Raw genomic sequence first — 19,771 nt, forward strand, 5'->3', positions numbered from 1 at the left:
AGGCGTCGGGCAGGACAGGATCACAGCACCAGAACCACTTACGGCACCAACAATGTTCAGACAAGCAGCCAGACAATTCACAACCTCCGCACGTCGTGCTAACCTCATTGCTGACCTCTACGTCAGAGAGTTGAAGGCCTTCAAGCCAACTCCACTCACAGCTGCAGATGCTCAAGAAGCAACCAAGCCATGGAAGTTGCCAGCTGCCGCCAAGGTGCCAGCCTTGGAGGCCGAAGGAGCTGATGCCTTGGCTGAGTACGACTCTGCATCCGTCGATGTCGTCGCTGCTGCTCCAGCCAACGGCGCCGCCGAAGAATACAAGCCAGACGACTGGTTTGTGTTCCCAGTCGACGAAGAGCCAGGCCACCACCACTAAGTTACTGGATCTCTGATATGTTGATCCAGATCCAGTGAATAGTTTGCTTTTTGATCGTTACAAACGGAAACCGTTTCAGTGACAGTTACACAAAAACTAGCCAAGAAGCAAACCTTCTTGCCTTTGTCCCTCCACCAAACCATGATGTCCGATTTTGCCAAATGCTGTTGGAACCTATTTATTTATTGATCATAGATATATATACGTTTTTTTATATCTTATATTTATTAAATGCCATTACATTCGATGTGTTTATGAGTAATGAGTAAAAAAAGTGTTGATCAAAAGCCCCACAAGTGAGGGTGTTTATGGAACGGAAAAGTAGGAAATAAATAACTAAAGTGTATGTATAAAAATCGCAAGGTGTAACGGGTTGGCACAATGCCGCTGGAGTGTCCGTTATAAGCTATCCTCATCGCTGAAGTCGATGATTTGCTCAGCCAACTGTTCAGAACTCAATCTGCGGTACCCACCAGGCAAGTTCAAGGCACTCCTAGAAGTTTGTGCGGGCGCAGATGGGTTAGCATTGGTGGTGTTGCCTCGGCTGACGTTCAATGTGTTGCCTCCACTTTCATTCTTGTTGGTATTTGCATTCTGTTCGGGTCTCGATCCATCAGACTCGGTCTGGGATGATTCTACTCCAGGCATCGAGACCAATGGCTGAGCCGTCTCAATCTTAACCAAGTTATCTTTGATGTCCTCGAATGAAATAATGCTATCGCCTGTCCTTTCTGACTCCACTTTGTTCAACGCTGGGAAGGGATTGTTCACGCTGAACCTCTTTCTTGAACCATCAGCCTTCATGCTCTTGCTTCTACGGACGTCGCCAGGGTTATTGTTTGAATTCGGGTACGCGGTTGCTGGCTTTACTTCGAGAAAGTTACCTGTCGTATTGATAGCAGTGTCAAATTCTTTTTTGGAGCCCGATGACAGGCCCTGTCGAGAATCATCATGGTTCAAACTGATTTCTGGGAACCTCGATTCCACATTTTGAAAGGACATGTCATCGCCTTGAATGTCCATATTAGAAATGAAATTGTTACCGGATGCACCTGTGTTTTTAGCGGCCTTGTTCAAGCTGGTGCTACTCCTGCTAGTTTCATCATATGTGTCAAGCAGTTGAATCTCATTCAAATCATCAGCAGAAACACCGGTGGCAGCATTGTTAAAGTCTGATGGACTGTCAATACTTATACCTGTTCTTGAGCTAGAGCTAGTTAGATCTTCGCCCCCAGCGCTCTTCACTCCTGTTAGAGTTATCTTTGGTATACTCTTTGTAGAACCGGATGTGCCTGATGACCTCTTGAGGTTTCTCAAAGAAAATGGATCAGCATCTTCAAGTGTATTGAAATTCGCAACACTATCTGAAGAAAGCTTGGATTTGGAAGGCATGGATGTTAGTGGTTGTTGCTGCTGCTGCTGCTGTTGTTGTTGCTGCTGCTGTTGCTGCTGTTGCTGTTGCTGTTGCTGCTGTTGCTGCATCATTTTCTTCATTTCCATTTGAACTTCTAAAGGATCCCTTGGAGCAGCCTTGAATGGAGAAAATATTGGTACTACACTAGGAGTGAAAGGCTCTATAGCTGGATGTATTTGTTCATTCAATGGATACTGATAGTGGCCAGCGTTGTAAAGGTCTGTGTACCCTTCTGTGACTTTGGCTGTTGTTTCGGCATTAAATCCCGATAGTTTGCAAACTTCCATTAAAACTTGATAGATGTTTGGCCTGAAAACTGGATTTTCCTGCAACATGATGTTTATAAGGTTTCTAATACCAGATGGAAAATGAGGTTGAGCCGGGAAACTATACGCGGCATGCAGGATACTCAATTCACCAGCAACTTCAAATGGTGTGGTGTAGTAGCATAGTTTGTAAAGAAAAACACCTAAAGCCCAGATATCTGACTTTTCGTCGACAGGTAGCCCCCTATAAAGATCGATCATCTCTGGGCATCTGTATTGAGGAGTGGTCTGCAGTAAGATATCGTTATGAAGAATTTGAAACTCTTGATGATTTCTAGGAACCCTTAGAATCGGACAAGTTGATCCAAAATCCGCCAGCTTGAAGTTGAAGTTTTCATCAAGCAAGACATTTTCAATCTTTATATCCCTGTGGATCAGTTTCATCCGATGCATGTTGTAGACCGCTTTACTGATATCCAACATGATTTTCAGGATCTCACTCGCAGACAATTTTGTTCTCAAACGACTGTTCATAAAATCCAATAGAGATTTGTTAGGACATAGTTCCATTAAAACCAATACCTCATAACATCCAGGAGCATTTGGGAGGCGGCTTGCATTAGAATCATAGTATCTAACAATGTTATCTGCTTTTGCCAACCTTTGCATCACCTCAACTTCGGCTCTCAACTGGTTCAAGCCTTCCTTATTCGGCACAATCACACGTTTCAAGCATGCAACATCTGTACCTCTTTCCATTGGGTTAGTTTTCACAACATAAATGTGTGCAAAGCCACCTTCGCTCAAGTATTTCACAATCGTCACTTGGTGTTTACCCACGGTTAGTTGTGTCCCTGGTGGCAGTTTCACTAAACTAGGAGGTCTACCGACAGGTGCATTTTGATGAGCTGCAACATCTCTCATAGATGGTGCATGTTGGGGTTGAGGGAAATTGGGGGCCTGTTGGACTTGTGGTGGTATTTGGGGAACCTGAGGAACCTGTGGGACTGGTGGGACCTGTGGCGCCTGTTGGATAGGTAGGACTTGTGAAACTGGGGGTGTCTGTGGCATGCTTTGTCCATTTAACATCTGGCGAGATGCCAAGTTTGGAACAGCAGCCGACGGCATTGGAACCGTGCCGGGAACTTGGGGTGGAGGTGGTGTTTTCCTTTTCAGTTGGCTGTTGTTGTATAGACTGTAAGAGTTACTGTTGGTGCTGGAATTGTTAGCCCTGTGAGGTGGCGGTGGCGGTGGCGGCGGCAGTTGTCCCGGAGCTATCGAAGGCTTAGTTTCGGTCTTTTGACTGACCAAGCCAAGCGGATTTGGGGGTGGGTTGGTTGGTGAGGCCAAGCCCTCCGATACTGTCTTGTGTAATGACAGTTCCGGTCCCGCTGCTGCATGGAGTAACGGGGAAGGTTGCTGATTTTCGACATCGATCTGTTTGGGCTGTAGTGACGGGCTATTGGCAAACGAGAACGACTGATCCATGCCTTGTGGTACATTAGGGGATCCCATTTTCAAGCGTCAATGTTTGTTAGGGCGTGGTACTTCTTCCTATTTACTGTGAGCAGTAATTGATTGATCCGGAATAGCTAGCAGATGGAGAACGGAGGAGGCGGGTTAATTTCTTTTGACTTCAAGAGATGGGAAGGCAAGATAGGGTAACCAAGAATGCAAATCCACCGTTGCTGACGAATGCTAGTCCTGTAATTGAATGCCCGACCTTGTTCGGAAGCTATCTCGTGGTGTGGACGCTGCCCGAAAACCCAAAGTGCTACAAGTTGGCAGCAGTAAATTTACCCATTTAAAAATGTCTGAGCAAGAGGAGTACTATAAATATGTGTACGGATTAGCTTCTACGAAAAAGCGAATTTCATCCTACCTTGTGCTGTGGGGGGTGTCACAAAAATGGATGGCGGGGCCGATCGGCCTGAAAATTGAAGTCGGGGTTGGGCTTAAGATTGATTCTGCTAAAGACTTTATAAAGAGAGGAAGTGAATTGAGCAGAATTGAGAGAGAGTCTGGAAAGAAGCAAAATAGGAGAAAAATTAGAAGCAACTAGGTTTTATAGAATTAAAAGTGGTGATAAAAACAGGAAGTGGTGACGGGGGAACAAGGTAGGAGAAAAAGTCGTAGGAGGAAGAAATCAGATTTTTTTCATATCGTCAAAGATTTCAACCACTTCTTCTTCAACGGAGTTGGCAGCTGAAGAAGAGTGTTTTTCACCGGACATCAAAGTACCGTCACCGAGAGTAGAGATGTCAAAACCGTTCTGGCTCAAATAAGACAAGAACTCAAAATCTTCTCTTTGCATGGCTTCCTGGTCGACGGCTGGTAGACCGAAAAGAGCTAACAAACCTGCAACGATGGCCAAGGAGGAGGCCAACCAGAATGGTACCTGGTAGCCCTCGACACCTGGGTAGTGGTTCTGGAACGATGGGAAGGCGTAGGTACCGACGAACGCACCGATTTTACCGATAGCAGCAGCGATACCATAGTAGACACCTCTCACCGGGGTAGCAGAGGTCTTTGCGGCCAACAAACCAATGTTGTCACCAGGACCAAATTCACCCAGAGTCAAGAAGATACCGTAGACGGTGACGAAGGCGCCGATTTCGGTTTCGAGCTTAGGGTAGAGGCCGGCCATGATGTAGCCGATGATAGCTTGTAAAAAGACACCGAGAGCCAAGGTTAATCTTGGACCAATATAATCTGTGGAGATGGCACCCAGGAAGGAGCCAGGCAAGTAGAAGAGGTTGAGCACGACGTTCCAACCAAAAGTTTTGTACATGTCCTTATCCTTGATGATTTGCTTCAAGATAGGGGTGGAGTAGATGCCAAAAGCATAAGCTGAGAAGTCGTAGATCCACCAGATGATTGAGACGATCAGTAGTCTGAACCAGTAGTACTTGATAATCAAGAAGAATGGGATGGTAGCGTTCTTCAAGTTCAACTTCTGGAACTGCTTACCTTCCTTGAAAAATAGTCTGAGGATAAACAAGGAGATTGGTGGGATTGCACCAATACCCAAGGTGATTCTCCAGACAGGCTGGAGGTGTTTGGTGCCACAGATCCACAAGAGAACCATTGGCACAAAGGCGGAGACAACGAAACCGAAATCAATCATGAAGTTGGTGAACCATGCAAAATATCTGTTTCTTTTACCTGCTGGTAACAAGGCGGAAGCCTCAGCACATGCGGCTGAACCAGTTGGGTATTCAGCACCAATGAAGTATCCCAAGAAGAATCTGTAGGCTGTCAAGGCTGCAAAGAGGCCACCTGCGTTACCGCCGTATTTGGCTTCTGTGCCGACACCCCAACAACCTGCGGCAAGGATCGAGAAGATGATCAAACCTCCGGAAGAGACCAACATACCGGTTTTTCTGGAGATGTAATCTGAGAAGACACCAAAAGTCAACTGGCCCACCACGGTACCGACAAAGGCAATGGCGGACACGTTTCTCAAGGCGTGGGAGTGGGTGTACTGGTCGCCATAGATGACGGAAAGACAGGTGGAGGCAGTACCGATGGAGTTGTTCACATAACCGTCGGAAAACAAACCGGCACCGGCGGTGAAGATGGGCCAGTAGTTCTTTTTGCCGCTTGGGGCGATGTCTTCTTCGTCGATTTCGACAATGTTACCGTCCTTGTCGGTGACCTCCAAGTGCTGGTGGTCCTCCTCGGTGAGGATGTTTCTGCCCCATGTGATCTCCTTTCTAAGGATGCCTGGTAGGGATTTGAACGGCATCGTGGAATGTGTGTATGTACGTGGTGGTATGTGTCTGTATACGTGTGTATGTGACTGTGTTGACTATACAAACCTAGTAGCAAGCGGTGGGTGGTGCAGCGGATGAACTCAGGGTTGCTGACCGGGTTAGGCAGAGCAATCTATCTGTGGATACGGAGACAGAGGGAGACGGAGGAAGAAAAAGAAAAGAGCAGGTAGAACAACAATCCACGGGCTGGAGGACAAGAAGAGAAGAAGCTGGGAGAACAGGAGGATCTGTGCAGCTTTATATCGAGCTCAGGCGAACAAGACTCTACTAGATAGGAGTGCCGGCCCGGCACGCCCAGCAGAACAGTCGGTACAGTAGGGTCTGTCCGAATCTGTCAGAAAACCCAATTTGCAGCAGCGGCGGCGAGAGAGGCACAAAAAAGTAGTGCACCGCACAGTGGAAGGCGGCAACGTGCAGCATTGTTTCGCTATTACGGATATCGGCGGCGTCTCTCCCTGCTATTGTGCTCCAAGCCTGCTTTGCGTAGCACCCCAGTGGTGGGTAGCCCATGTAGCTACGGCGGCGGCGAAGCCCCTGCGGAGACGGCGGCGGCCGCAACATTTGGTATGGGGCGGTGCCGTGCCGTGCACGAGGATGAACCGAGCCCGGGCTGCACATAACGGGTGCACGTCGGATACTGAACCTTATTCCCTGCCCCCTCCCGTCCCACAACTTACTGACCAACTAACTACACAGGCTGGTAGTGCACTACAACGCACACACACCCAAGTGTTCTGCCGATGCGCAGATCGTGCCGTGGAAGAAGCTCCGCTCCCTTCTATGTCACCCGCAAAAGGCGCTGGCCCGTTCTGGACGGGCCCCGTGTACGGTTTACCGCTTCCAGTAGGTATTTTCCGCCGTCATCGGACGCACAGCGTCTCCCGGCTGACGTTGCCGCAGGCTCGCCAGCCGGCCCGACTGTTTACCGCTGCTCTATCTACGACTACTTCTAACTTTTGTTATCTCGGCTCTGCCGTCCGGGGAGAAAGGAGTTGCCCGTTTAGATAACGCCGAGCAGAGCAGGCCCGGTTCTGTAAACGGCCTGGAGCGGTACCTTGCCGCGGCGCGGGACGGGCCCCGTGGGAGGACATAGTGCGGACCTCGGGAGGGAGGCCTACGCCCAGGACATCGTCCCCCCATGGCCGTTTTGTGGCAGGGGGCGGCATTTTGACAGCAGACTTGGAGGATGACAGAGAACAACTGTTGGCGATGAGAGGGCAACACGTCGTGCCGCAAGCACGTGTGATGTGGCCTGAGACGGAACAGCACCGGCAAAGGAGGCGGCGGCCGCGAGGGGGGCACGGCAGGGCCGTGCCCACTTTCACGTGCGCTATCTATTTCACTCGCTGCAACGGCCTCCCCCCACTATAATTAGCCAGCTTTCCGCAGGCGCACCCACGTGTGCATGTGAAAATGGTCCGCCCCCCTCTTCCTATTGCGTTGCCGGTATAGGTAACAAGAGCGGAAAAGGAGCCAGACAGATACTTCGCTGTGATGTCATGCGGTGCGCGGCTGCTTATCTAGCCCACCCCGCATGCGTGCCGGGCTGTGCACGTTGTGGTGGTTTTGTTTTGGGTCGATCGGCGCAATTGTCACGTGATGTGATTTTTTTTTTTTTTTTTTTTTTTTTTTTTTTTTTAGAGCAGACGCGTGTTTCATGATCGCTTACCACAGCATTACGCGTACATGAAAGGTGCTCCTCAGATGGTCTGCCTGTTCAAGATGTGTGTGCAAAGGTCCAGGGTCCGTGTCCTTACCGGCGTTCGACTCCCACCCATTTCACTGGCAATCATTACCGCAGACAATGGACGCATTTGTGTCTCTGGAAGAGAATCAGGAGCATGCTCCGAAAACGATGGGCCTCGTGTCTGCCGTCACGCGTGCCTCAGAAGCTGCGGACAGGGTGCTTTCCACACAGGTAGTGGAACCGGACGAAAGCAAGGAAGAGGACGCGGAGGAGGACGACGACAGCGACGCCTATGAGCTGCACCAGTCGAAAAGACTGGCGGAGCAGTTCGATATGGTCGACGAGGAGCCGCCAGCTGCTAACTCAGGCTCCAGTGCTTCCAGCATGGACACGGGCTCCTACTTCCAAACTGCCGTGCAGCGAGTGCGACAACGGATACAGCAGCGACAACAGCTGAAGGAGCAGCAAGACCTAAAACAGAGTGCACCGGCCGGTCCCATCGAGGAGCTGGCTCAAACGCAGGCTCTAGCCAACGCGGACTTTGCTCCAACACAGGCTATACTCACAGAACCGAGCCCCAAGTTCGAGACGAGAGCAACCGGCGCTGAAGAAGATGACGATGACGATGACGATGACGACATCGTCAGACCAAAGCAAAAACATAAGGTCCCCGCCCCTCTGTCTGAAGATGACGAGCAATCTGCTGACGAAGTAACACATCCTTCTGCTGAACTTCCCTCTGAGCTTCCTCCTCAACCTGTTGCGGAAGCTGCAGCTCCAAATTTCCTGGCCTCACTGTTTGTTGCCGAGAACCAGAGCGACGAAAACGATGATGCTGACGCGCCTTCAGAAGATGAGCTTAGCTCAAAGATTGCAAACTATCACAACATGTCCAAAGAACAACGTTTTCTTGCAAGAAAACTCGAGAGGTCCAAGCTGAGGGCTGCAGAGGCACTTTCACAGAACCCTAGGAAGGAAACTTATCTTACAGGCGGTAAACAAACTCTTTTCAAGAGCGGGCAACGTAAAGGTCTGATTGAGAAGAACAAGTCGGATATTTTGAAAAAGCAAGAACTGCTGCGGCAAAATGAGCTTTTGAAAAGATCGATAGCCAAAGATCCTGTTATCGAGCCTACGAAATTCTCGAAAAACAAATTGCTGGATACGTTGAAAGTCGGATTTGACTCCGAATCCGATGATGGCAACGAAGCGCAAAGTTCGAACAACAATTCAGAGCATGTGAAAACACCTCCAACCTCACCTCAAAAAGAGGATAGAAAAACATTTGTGGCGAATATCGTGAGAGCTAAATCTTCATCCACAGACAAGGTTGTAGACCTTGGCTCAGCTTCTGATAGTGACCATGCTGACGACATATACCACGATGGTGATGATGGAATCGAAGGTGACATATCAATAAACAAAAAAACGAAGATGTTGGATGTTAAACTATTTTTCTCAAAAAAGAAGAAGAAAAGGTTGGAGAAGAGGAAAAAGGAAACTTTGACAGAAAGAATCCGAAAGTTCAACGCCAAACAGCTGAAGGGAAAAATTTCAAATCTTACGGATGATGCCTCTGGAAAGGAGGCTGACCTCACCGACGAAACATTGGCGAAGATGTTATTGGACGAACAAATGAAAAACTCAAAATCTCGGGCCAAACAACTGAAAGAGGAAAAGCAGTCACATAGACAGAAGCACTTACTCCGAAAGGGTGAATTCCCATCCCACGACGACGATCCTGAATTTAGTGACTATTCGAGCAATTATGAAGTTTCAAGTGATGATTCTGCACACTATGATTCAGGCATAGATTCACCACCTAAGGAGACGAAAGAGGTTTCCACCGAAATGAATGAAATCAACGACGATGCAATACCCTTGACCCAAAATATTCAGCAAAGTGGTGAGTTTCAACTGACGCAGACCGATGCACTACAAAAATTTAACTTATCATTTACACAGTTGTTCGATAACTCTTCAGCAGAACAAACAGATGACCGCTTGACAACCTTGGAAAAGTTTCAGAAGATGAGAGATGAAAACAACGGCATTCCTCTTGAGCAAACCCAAGAAACAAATGACTCCACTGCTGAACATAGCAGATTATTGAATGAAACCTCATTCTTGACAAAACAACTGCAAAAGGAAGAAATGGGGGATATTTTCTACAATGATGTTCAAACTGATGTGAAGAGTGAAATACATCATTCTGCACACTTGAAGGACATCCTTGATTCACAAAACTTGGTTCTTGAGACGCAGGTTGATAGTCTGAGTATGTCAACCCAACAAATGGATGCCCCATTAGATAAAATTTCGACACATGCGGTGTCAGTGTCAATGTCGGCTCAGGTTAGTTCCACCCCACAGCCCGAAGAACCCTTGGTGGCACGGCATGATACTGAAAATGACACAAAATCTCATAGCAGAGAAAGCATTAAGGATACTGTTGATGAAGAGGACGATGACGATGATGATGAGAAAATCAACAGAGGAAGGAAGTCCAAAGTGAAAAATGATATGGATAACAATAGTGCAGCTAAAGAAGAGATTGAAAACGAGATTGAAAACGAGGAGGAGACTGAAGAAATGAGACTAAAACGTGTTGAAATGATTAGGGTGGCGAAGAAAAAAGAACGTGAGCTCAGACGTCAACGAGAAAAAGAATTCAAGTCCAAAGGTTTGGGTCAAATGATGGAAAATGAAGCCGTCGAATCCGATGACGAATATCACGGCACAGGAGGTGTGGATGGGGATTTGTCTGATGAGGAAAATAGTGAGGATGAAAAGCTAATTGATGATGCAAATAATGTACATATAGACGAAAATGAATTGCGTCGTATTCAACTTGAAAAAGATTTAAAGGAAGACCAAGAAAAAGTTAGCAAGACGTATAAAGATGTCAAAACCCATAAACTGGCAGAGAGGCGTGCTAAGGATGGTGTGTATGCAGTTGATTTATCCGATGATGATGATGCAGATGAGAATGATCAGCTGTATAGGTGGCGTGAATTTATCAAAAAGCGCAAACTAAAAGAGAGAAAGGAATTTTTGGAAAAGAATAAGATGAACATTGCAGAAGATGATCCTAAAAAACCATTTTTTGATGCAATGGCAGTGAACCTCCCTTCTCATGTTTCCATCTACAAGGACTCTTTTCTGAATAGCCCGAGCGTAGCTGATAGTATTGAAGAAGATATCAATGACCAGAGCAACAATATTTTAGCAAATGATTACGGTGACGAGAATCCACCGTCGAAGAAAAGAAAATTAAAGTCTAAAAACTATTCTTTTGAAAACGATGATGATATCAGATTCAGCTCTTTCAAAGATCAAGAGTTTGAGCGTAGTCGAGAGGATGTTCTCTCTGGTGCAGACGAAGACGATGATTTTGATGGCGCAAAGGAGTTAAAGAGACTAAAAAAGAAAACCAGCGTTTACTTGCACAGAAAGTTGCGTGCCTCTAAAATTCCTCCACCAAGAGCTGCTGTTGTGGATGATGATCAAAGTGAGCTTGAATCCCTTAGTTTGTTGTCGAGCAAGTCAAGTTCAATCACAGCATCATTCAAAAAGGCCACAGAAAAGAAAGTTAAGATCAGTGCTAATACTGGTAACATAATTAGAGAAGTTAATGTGACAACTTCATCAAAAGCCGTTACCAACTCAAGAGCTGCCGTTACAAAACTGGCTTCAGCTGAATCACTTAATTCTGAACGTTCAATCAAACGGATTGTAAAGGGTTCTGGAGTGGACAGATTGGATAAAATGCTTGCTAGAAGCAGGAAACTGGGGATTAAAAAGTTGACTAAAGGCCATTAATTAAACTTTACTTATATGTATGTACACGATTTGATTGATACTTGTATTATGATAAGGGTAATGATTATTAGGAAAGGTAAAAAATATAAATGCTAAAAATTAAATTGAAAGACGAATTGAAAAGACAATATCCAAAAAAATGTAAAGAGAGGATACAAAAATGAGTTATTTTTCATATTATTTCGGACTCTAGAGCATCTCTCAAGGCGCCATGGCTGATACGGGAACTAATGACGCTGTTGTTGAAGCTTGAACCGTAACCATGGCTGATGATTCTTTCCCCATTTTTGTTGATTATTAGTGAAGATGAAGGTCCGTTGATGTTTGCCCTAACTTTTCTGAAGTTGATGGGGGTCAATGTGAAAGAGGTTGGTTTGCCACGTGATCGGCTCAAGCCACCTTTAACATCAAGACTTTTTGCAGACGGTTGACCTATCAATTTCCCTACTTCGGGATTTGTAAAAGCAGAGTTTGGGATAAAATTTGAAAACCAGGATGAAATACCATCACTGTTATTGTTAAATTCTTCAGATCCAATGGATTTAATTGGCATTGGACTTGAGAATGTGTTGCTGGGTATGGATTTTTCAGGAGATTCGGATCGAATTCCAGTTGGGGTTTGTGGATCCAATTCGGTGCCTAGGTTGGCACCAGAATGTAAAATATTTATGATATCATCGTGTGCATTGTTTTTGAATGCAACGTTGTTTGAAGTAATGAATGGCTGAGTGGAAAATGACACTGTTGGATTGTTCGGTTTCAACCATTTCATAGTTTGAGCTTTCAAGTCCAAATTTCGTTCCCTCATTGGGAAATCTTTGGTATGTTTCGTCATTGCAGAAAAAATACTTTCGTGGGACTTGCATTTGTAAAGTGACAATCTTGATTCTTTTTTCAGTATTAAGGGAGTAGCATTTTCATCTCCATAACTTTCGTCAGAATCAGAATCAGAGTCAATGTGATGGGAATTGACGCATTGAGTACTAAATTTATTGTTATCCTCTGATCCGCCATAAAATGATTCATCATCAATGTAGCTCGCTTTAAAAGTTGAAAATGGTGATGAAGATATTATGCATGGATCTCGTAACTCCAGTTGGTCCATAGTGTTTGGCCCGGACTTATCGCGTGGCTCATTTGGTTTCACGAACAAAAAGTCACTAATGTTAAATTTTTTATGATTAGCATATTTAGAGTTTAGACCTGTTTCGTGTGACATAAAATGCCTTATTGATTCATCAGAAGCTAGAATTAAGTTATTTCCATCTAATGAGGATGTCTCAGGAAGTGATGAGTGGCGCCGGTGTGATTTTTGGTCGTGTAAGATGGAAATCTCCTTGTAACCATTGTTTTTGTTAAGAACAGGATTGTGATGCTCAAAGGTTATATTTTCTTGATCAACACAATTGTTAACCTCACACAAACTTTGATTTTCCTCAGTGATGCATGGCAGACTTATTAATTCGAGTTTCTTCTTAATAGGCTTTGTAGGCGCCTTCCTCCCCAAAGGTAATTCTGGCTTTGGTATATTCTCTTCTCCGTCTAAGTGTGTCAAAGAGTTGCTTTCAAATAGTGGATTGTCATGGATGGTATTGATATTGAACCCTCTCAGAGGGCCAATATTGTGTGATTCTTTTTCTTTATTGGTTTCTTTGTTATTGTTCTCTGTTTCAGCAAAGTTGAGAAAACTTTCCATTTTCAACAGCTTTTTCTTCTTTGCCTGTGGGTTAAGATCGGTGTTTGCAAAATTGGATGTAAATTGATCTTCCTTTGAGGTAGATATAACTAGAGAGCTACAGGCATCGTCCATTGAAGGTATTTCGGTTTCAGAAAATAAAGAAGTAGACCTGTTTGTGGAGGAATGCGAGAGGAGAGAGTCATCGTGAGAAGAATCGAGCTGGATATGATTGTTGGCGATAGTGAGTTGTTCTTTAAGATATTTGAACTCGGTACAGAGGTTTTCAAAAGTAGTTTCCGTTGTCCTCCACTCTATATTCAAGCATGAGCGATCCTTAAATCCTTTTAGTCCAGGGGTTGCTCTCATCTTGGCCAAATGCAAGTTGGTGTTGAAGAGTGGCGGAGAAACCTTTTGCTTGCTCTCCAAGTTTGTAACTTGCTTATCCAAAAACTCGCATCGAAGATTCAAAGAGGTCAGATGCTGCTCAAAGATATCCAAGTTCTCTAGTCGTGTTCCAAGGTTGTACAGCTCCGTATCCTTAGCGTTCATTTGCTGGTTCAAGTCTTTTAGTCTGTTCTGCAAGCTTTCATTTTGCGTCAAAACGGATTGAGATTCTCTATTCAGAGCTGACATCTCCTGCCAGTAACCAGAAGGCATCACTGGCATGATTTCCTTGTTGTTGGTTCTAAACTATTCCACTAACTGCTACGTCTCTTCAACAACACAAAAAGGTCTTATCAAGAGGTCTACAAATGATGCAGTCAAAAGATGCAGTCAAAGGTTTAGAAAAGTTTGTCGCCCGGGCATATTTACCTTTTCCCGCTTTGGGCACCGCGCGGAGACACTGTTGATAAAGAAACACTGCGCAGGACTAATAGCTGTGGAGCATATATTAATATTACATAGTAAAGAGGTTATAGGGTTTGTTTGCCTGCTTGCTGGCACGTCGACGGTGCACCGGATATCATAAGGTGAAGTCGTTTATCAACCGCAGCTGCTCTGCTATGTCTGATTGTACAGCCTTTTCCTTTTCTTGTATGCGTTCGTCTTTTGCCTGATCGCTTCTCAATTGGTGCGTCTCCAAACTACCAAGGCCCTTGGCGGGGGAGGATCTTTTATCGACTTCGCTATCGGACACGGCCTTGGTGTCAGTTTGAGTTTCGATCGATTTGATTATGTTGAAGATGTCATCCTCTGTGGTGTGCGTGTTCATCTTTTCAATCATGACTTTGGTGCTCTTTTCCAGTGCCCGCTGTTTTTTCTTTGAGAGGGGTTTTACTGTTTTCTTCTTTATTGAGCTGTTGCTGTCATTGCTAATCCGAGTTTTTGTTGCCTTTGTCGATTTTTTCGCTGCCATAATTTGTAGTATATTGCACTGGCTTCTGAAATCTACCTTTATGCCTTAAGTTCAAACTCCCTTTAGGACTCTTTAGGTTCTCTCTCCATAGTAAACTGTAAGTGAATTTTTCTGAATTTTTTTTGTCTCCGTCTCTTCTGGAAAAAAAAAAAAAATAAGAAATGAGAAAATTGAAGGATAATGAAAAAAAAATTTGACGCTTTTCAGCTGTTCAGCTGTTCAAAGATAATAAGACCTTTGTGAAGTAAAAAAGAAGAACATCTTAGGCTTCACTAATCAGCAGCACTGCCGACAAAGATAGAACAATGGTCTCTACGCACAAGAAGGAAAAACCTTGGGACACCCCAGATATTGACAAGTGGAAGATTGATGAGTTCAAGCCAGAAGATAACGCAAGTGGTTCTTCATTTCTTGAAGAATCATCTTTTGTGACGCTTTTCCCAAAATACAGAGAAGAATATCTTAAGCAGGTTTGGACGGAAGTGGTGAAGGCGCTCAAGAAGCACTGTATAGATGCAACTTTGAATTTGGTTGAGGGTTCGATGACTGTGAAGACAACGAGAAAAACTTTCGACCCGGTACAGATTTTGAATGCAAGAGATCTAATTAAGCTGTTGGCAAGATCCGTTCCATTTCCTCAAGCAGTCAAAATTCTTCAAGATGACATAGCCTGTGAAGTTATCAAGATTGATGGTTACACTAGAAATAAAGAAAGATTTGTGAAAAGAAGACAGAGGTTGATTGGTCCAAACGGTAACACTTTGAAGGCTTTAGAATTGTTGACCGACTGTTACATCTTAGTGCAGGGTAACACTGTTTCCATTATGGGGCCGCATCAGGGCTTGAAAACTCTGAGAAAGGTAGTTGAAGATTGCATGAAAAACATTCATCCTATTTACAACATCAAAGAGTTGATGATCAAAAAGGAATTAGCAAAAAGACCAGAGTTGGCAAATGAGAGCTGGGATAGATTTTTACCACAATTCAAAAAGAAGACTGTTGCTCGTAAGAAGCCTAAGCAAGTCAAGGATGCTGAAGCAAAGGGCAAGAAGGATAAGGTTTACACGCCATTTCCACCTCAACAAATGCCTCGTAAGGTGGATCTTCAAATTGAATCTGGTGAGTTCTTTTTGAGTAAGAAAGAAAAGAGGGTGAAGGAGTTGCAAGAGAAGAAAAAGAAACAAGAAGACATGAAAGAAGCCAGACAGGAAGAAAAATCCAAGGATTATGTTGCTCCTGATGAAGATGTAAGAGAAAACCCTCTCTTGAAAAAGCAAAAGAAGAGAAAGCATAGCGAAGACGAGGAGGATGAAGAAGCTGGCGATGAAAAGAAGGTAAAAAAGGAAAAGAAGGAGAAGAAGGAAAAGAAAGAAAAGAAGCATAAAAAAGACAAGAAGTCATCTCATAATGAGGAATGATGCAACACTCTTTATTCAACCTTGTATATTATACACTTATCTAATTACTACTCATACATAAATAAAACAAAAAAATTCAGAAAACTTCAGCTCATGGTGACCATCGTTTTGCATGTTCGATTGATATAATATTCTCTCCGATGACTGAAAGTGTACCATCATTATTTGTGTCCTGATCACTTTTGCTATCTTCTCCAATTGTGCCTTTCTCATCTACAAAGTTGCTATTGCTTTTTGGATTTTCTAAACTGTTTGCTGAGTCCGTTGACACCTCTGTCACGACTTGACTTAAAAACGTATTGTAATTGTCGTACAGGCTACCGTCCTTTTCCTGTGGCTGTGGTTCTGTTGGCGTCCTCGAATAATCTTCCCTTGTTTTCAAATATTTGTCCCTGAAAATTTGCAACATATGTGAAACACTGAACATGTGCTCCTCAAGCTCATCACTGTAGACAGATCGCAGTGTACTGCCATCAAACGGGATCTCGATTGTTGAGTCGAAGTTTTCCTTGTCACTATCGTTAACGTCTAAAGATTTCTTTTCACTTTTGCAAATTTTTCTTTCTTTCAAAAACAAGATAAGTAGTCCAATAGAGAAAAAGAGAAACCAAACCACAATAATTCCAATTGAAAAATAAAGTAATGTAAGACACTCAGACTTATAAAAACGTATTGCATCATGTAATAATGTTTTGGCTTTGGATTTAAACTTCTCTGCATCATCGTTCAAAGAACTACTAGCATTGGAAGACTCAATCTCCATCATCTTATTCATAATATGCTTCGGATTTAATTCAGGCATGCTAAATTTTGCGTTCTCCTCTAGCCATGTCATGGCTTTTTCAATCTTCTTCAATTTTGATTCGATAACGCATCCTACAATTTGCTCGATAGGTTGGTATAGTGGAGTGCCCTTGAACATAGATTCGAGTGCATTATTCATCTTTTCGTCAAACTCACTCACTGTGTCGTTGATAGTAGTTGCTGCTGTAATAACCCATGAAAACAAATTATCGTTGACACTGTTTTCATAGTCATTCATATAAAGATTAGTTTCATTTGTCCATTGATTCATCGAGCTGTTAAATTTGGCATAAACCTCTCTCTCCGTACTGTTAAAAATATGTTTGCTTGCATTGGTAATATCAATCCTGGATATTAATGCAAGCACGATGTACTGGCAAATAACAGAAACTACTCCCAAAATTCCAATTAATAAAAAAGGTAACAAGTACGGGGAAGCAGCATAGTTTATGACCCAACGTGTATTATTAACCGCAACGGGACTCTTAAGTCTAAGTATTTTTTGAGTGATAATATTGCCAATGAAGTTGGACTTTCGATCTTGTATAGACTTTATCACTTCAATATTGTATTTTTTTTTACTAGTTGTATTAATGTATGATTCGTTTGCGTAGTTTAAATGTTTGGAAGCTTCTTTAACTCTTCTCCAATCCTTCAACTCTATATAATATTCGTACAGTATCAGAAGCAACATAGCAAACAAAACTAGCCCCATAATTACGTGTGTGGTTGTTTTGGCTATCCGTATAAGCTCTGAGTATAACTTATGAATTTGATCGGTTCCTTCACTAAAATTTAGCACTGTCTTTTCTGGTACAAACATATCATCAGCATCAAAAGTTTGATTGAGGTGAGAAGAAACCTGACGTTTCAGCTCAGTGAATGGTTTGTCAATGATTTTCCTTGTGTAATATTGTACGTCTGTGAAATTCAATACATCGCCTTTCAAATTTTCTATCTTATCGTTAATACTTCCAGGTATCTCCCATTCTTTCATGGAAGCTATGGTTAAATTTATATGGCTCACATGTTGCTCAACGGAGCTTATATTTTTCTTTGATGATTTATCTCCAAAAAGGTGCTTCAACGCATCTCCCGTATCTTCTGCGGTGTCGACTAGCTCATTTAATGCGGTTGATAAATCCTGAAGTCCGTCATTTAAGTCAGTGGCAAATGAAACCAATGTTTCGTTTGCAACGGTGATTATGCTCTCTGTTGCATTTAAGGCAGAAATAACGGTGTCATCAATAGCAGCCGTAAGCAAACATGCGTATGTTCCGATGGACAGATCTATAACGAAATAAATTAAGTTTTCAGAAGCACTTATCATTAATTGCAATGTTTTCACTAAGCCCTTATTAGCAGCCTCAACAGATTTAGCAATCATAACATTAGAAACAAGAGCCATGTAATGTGGAAATGAAACTAGGTTAGTTGCATAACCTTCGAGTGTGGAGTGTAGCAGGAGGGTCTGCGTTTTTGCATTTTCCAATGTGTTGATCAATGAATTGAGGAAAAATAAGAGCTTTACTATAAATAAAAAAAGAACAAACGAATATGGATTTAATACAAGCTGTGTAACTTTTTCCTTGAAATTCAGATATGGACGCCTGTATGTAGAACTACCTATTGTTGATGGGTTAGTGAACACTTCGGTCATTGTGAATGTACCTTTGTTTGCTCTGAAAAGTCTAATAAGGTAAGGTTATGTGAGGCGGAAAAGGGAGATAAAAGCAAACACATACTATTAAAGGGATTTTTGCTCCGGAGTACTTGTTTGCAAGTATCTGGAGGCTTGGAAAACAGAGCTATGCCTCAAAAATTGTCCACTTCTCAAATCGTATGGTACAAAACGGTCTTGAAACAACCGCGTGTTTCATCTTCTCCGCGGTAAACACGGCAGTTTTTTTCCTCGGTGCTCGGAGTTCGGACTGAATCGAATTGTGGTTCATCTTACAACTAGAGTTACTTGCTGTAAATAAAGGGGCCAGAAAGTCTCAGGGTTTTGAAAAAACATCAAAGGCGACTGTTTTCAGTTAGCCCCCATCCGTACAGGTTCCAGCCTAAGGATGCAATAAGGTCACTATAAAGGAGTTTACATTTGTCGCCCCTGGACACACCAGCACCAATGACTGCTGGAAGAAAGTGCTCGTTGGTTGGATGGGCCCCCACATAGATCTTGTTCAATTCTGGAGTTTCAGGTATTTTGATGAGTTTTGGCAGTACTGCTGACGAATCTTCGTGTGTCAATATATCGGTCAACAAGTGGTTGAAAGGTGCGGCATATTCGTACGACTCGCCAGGTCCCGGGGACCTGAGATCTTTCAAGTTGTGTACAGAAGCGCCAGAGAGTACCACAAGACCGTTTTGGTCCCGGTACTTGCTGAGAGCCTGTCCAAGTCTAAAATGAGTTTCTATGTCTGAGTTTGCTGCCAAGGAGACCTGGATAACTGGGACGTCGACGTCAAGCTCCTCAGAGTCAGCAACTTCGGTGTCGGCAAAAGCGATTTTGAATGGCACAAAAACGCCGTGGTCAATGCCTCTTTCTCTAGTCTTTGCCTTGAAAAAGCCGGACTCTCCGATAGTTTTGACAATGTCGTCTGCCAGTGCCCTGTTTGTGACCGTATGGAACTGCGAGTCGTAAAACTTTTGTGGGAAGTTATAAAAATCGTATATGAGGGCATTTTCGTCTGGTCTTAGCTTACGTGACTTGGTGTCGTTTTTTGTGTAATTCTTCTCACCTGGACCTGGAATGGAGACTTCGATCGTGTTAGGTGCATCAGATTGCCAGTGGGCAGATACGACGATGATGTAGTCAGGTTTGAGTTCGTTTTTGATGTAGTTGCCAATCTGCCTTGTCTTGTTCCATGCGCCGACGTTGCTTCCAACCTTGTCGTGCTTATCGGCAAACGTAGGCCCACCGTGGGAAAGGAAAAATATGGGTTGTGGCTTGGATTTGTGGAACTCGAACTGCTCAGTTTGTGTCATGGTTGGTATAGGGTGGTTGCGCAAACAAGCAAACAACGGCAAATTTTCTTAGAGATTGCATATATCTGCCGCTATAGGAAATGAGCTCTATTTATACCTTCTACATGGCACCACTATTGGGAGAGTGCAGGTGGCAGCAGATGCCTCTCTTTCCCAACCCCGGAAAACACTAACTGAGGACTTTT

The 19,771-nt window shown here is 43.8% G+C and overlaps 10 protein-coding genes across 10 annotated transcripts; 3 read left to right on the forward strand and 7 right to left on the reverse strand.

The window, feature by feature from the left end:
* Positions 1-44: 44 nt before the first annotated feature.
* Positions 45-635, forward strand: PICMEDRAFT_14264 (hypothetical protein). Its single transcript, XM_019160301.1, has one exon. It carries the CDS (start codon positions 53-55, stop codon positions 374-376), a length of 324 nt encoding a protein of 107 aa, XP_019019848.1. The 5' UTR covers positions 45-52; the 3' UTR covers positions 377-635.
* Positions 636-2,050: 1,415 nt separating this feature from the next.
* On the reverse strand, positions 2,051-2,980 carry PICMEDRAFT_28731 (hypothetical protein; the record flags this gene model as incomplete). Its single annotated transcript, XM_019162553.1, has 1 exon — positions 2,051-2,980. A coding segment is annotated over one exon (930 nt), but the record flags the coding sequence as incomplete, so codon positions are not given.
* A 1,019-nt stretch (positions 2,981-3,999) lies between these two features.
* Positions 4,000-6,249, reverse strand: PICMEDRAFT_14266 (hypothetical protein). The gene has a single exon (XM_019160302.1). It carries the CDS (start codon positions 5,802-5,804, stop codon positions 4,203-4,205), a length of 1,602 nt encoding a protein of 533 aa, XP_019019850.1. The 5' UTR covers positions 5,805-6,249; the 3' UTR covers positions 4,000-4,202.
* On the reverse strand, positions 5,952-6,530 carry PICMEDRAFT_86459 (hypothetical protein). The gene has a single exon (XM_019165020.1). It carries the CDS (start codon positions 6,448-6,450, stop codon positions 6,100-6,102), a length of 351 nt encoding a protein of 116 aa, XP_019019851.1. The 5' UTR covers positions 6,451-6,530; the 3' UTR covers positions 5,952-6,099.
* Positions 6,531-7,636: 1,106 nt separating this feature from the next.
* Positions 7,637-11,341, forward strand: PICMEDRAFT_9265 (hypothetical protein; the record flags this gene model as incomplete). The annotated part of the gene is made up of 1 exon (XM_019165081.1): positions 7,637-11,341. The coding sequence occupies one exon, from the start codon at positions 7,637-7,639 to the stop codon at positions 11,339-11,341; it is 3,705 nt and encodes a 1,234-aa protein (XP_019019852.1).
* A 172-nt stretch (positions 11,342-11,513) lies between these two features.
* Positions 11,514-13,685, reverse strand: PICMEDRAFT_9266 (hypothetical protein; the record flags this gene model as incomplete). The annotated part of the gene is made up of 1 exon (XM_019165082.1): positions 11,514-13,685. The coding sequence occupies one exon, from the start codon at positions 13,683-13,685 to the stop codon at positions 11,514-11,516; it is 2,172 nt and encodes a 723-aa protein (XP_019019853.1).
* On the reverse strand, positions 13,656-14,465 carry PICMEDRAFT_14269 (hypothetical protein). Its single transcript, XM_019160303.1, has one exon. The coding sequence runs from the start codon at positions 14,374-14,376 to the stop codon at positions 13,984-13,986; it is 393 nt and encodes a 130-aa protein (XP_019019854.1). The 5' UTR covers positions 14,377-14,465; the 3' UTR covers positions 13,656-13,983.
* Positions 14,466-14,681: 216 nt separating this feature from the next.
* PICMEDRAFT_70357 (hypothetical protein) lies at positions 14,682-15,794 on the forward strand (the record flags this gene model as incomplete). The annotated part of the gene is made up of 1 exon (XM_019163618.1): positions 14,682-15,794. The coding sequence occupies one exon, from the start codon at positions 14,682-14,684 to the stop codon at positions 15,792-15,794; it is 1,113 nt and encodes a 370-aa protein (XP_019019855.1).
* Positions 15,795-16,350: 556 nt separating this feature from the next.
* On the reverse strand, positions 16,351-18,201 carry PICMEDRAFT_21162 (hypothetical protein; the record flags this gene model as incomplete). Its single annotated transcript, XM_019162188.1, has 1 exon — positions 16,351-18,201. A coding segment is annotated over one exon (1,851 nt), but the record flags the coding sequence as incomplete, so codon positions are not given.
* Positions 18,202-18,635: 434 nt separating this feature from the next.
* On the reverse strand, positions 18,636-19,565 carry PICMEDRAFT_18718 (hypothetical protein; the record flags this gene model as incomplete). The annotated part of the gene is made up of 2 exons (XM_019162085.1): positions 18,636-19,288; positions 19,340-19,565. Coding segments are annotated over 2 exons (879 nt in total), but the record flags the coding sequence as incomplete, so codon positions are not given.
* Positions 19,566-19,771: the final 206 nt, after the last annotated feature.

Source organism: Pichia membranifaciens, assembly GCF_001661235.1.
Source record: "Pichia membranifaciens NRRL Y-2026 unplaced genomic scaffold PICMEscaffold_1, whole genome shotgun sequence".
Taxonomy (NCBI): domain Eukaryota; kingdom Fungi; phylum Ascomycota; class Pichiomycetes; order Pichiales; family Pichiaceae; genus Pichia; species Pichia membranifaciens.

What these genes read in the sequence shown, in the direction of transcription:
- PICMEDRAFT_14266 (XM_019160302.1), bottom strand. Translation starts at nt 5,804, where the DNA reads ATGCCGTTCAAATCCCTACCAGGCATCCTTAGAAAGGAGATCACATGG.
- PICMEDRAFT_14264 (XM_019160301.1), top strand. Translation starts at nt 53, where the DNA reads ATGTTCAGACAAGCAGCCAGACAATTCACAACCTCCGCACGTCGTGCT.
- PICMEDRAFT_14269 (XM_019160303.1), bottom strand. Translation starts at nt 14,376, where the DNA reads ATGGCAGCGAAAAAATCGACAAAGGCAACAAAAACTCGGATTAGCAAT.
- PICMEDRAFT_86459 (XM_019165020.1), bottom strand. Translation starts at nt 6,450, where the DNA reads ATGTGCAGCCCGGGCTCGGTTCATCCTCGTGCACGGCACGGCACCGCC.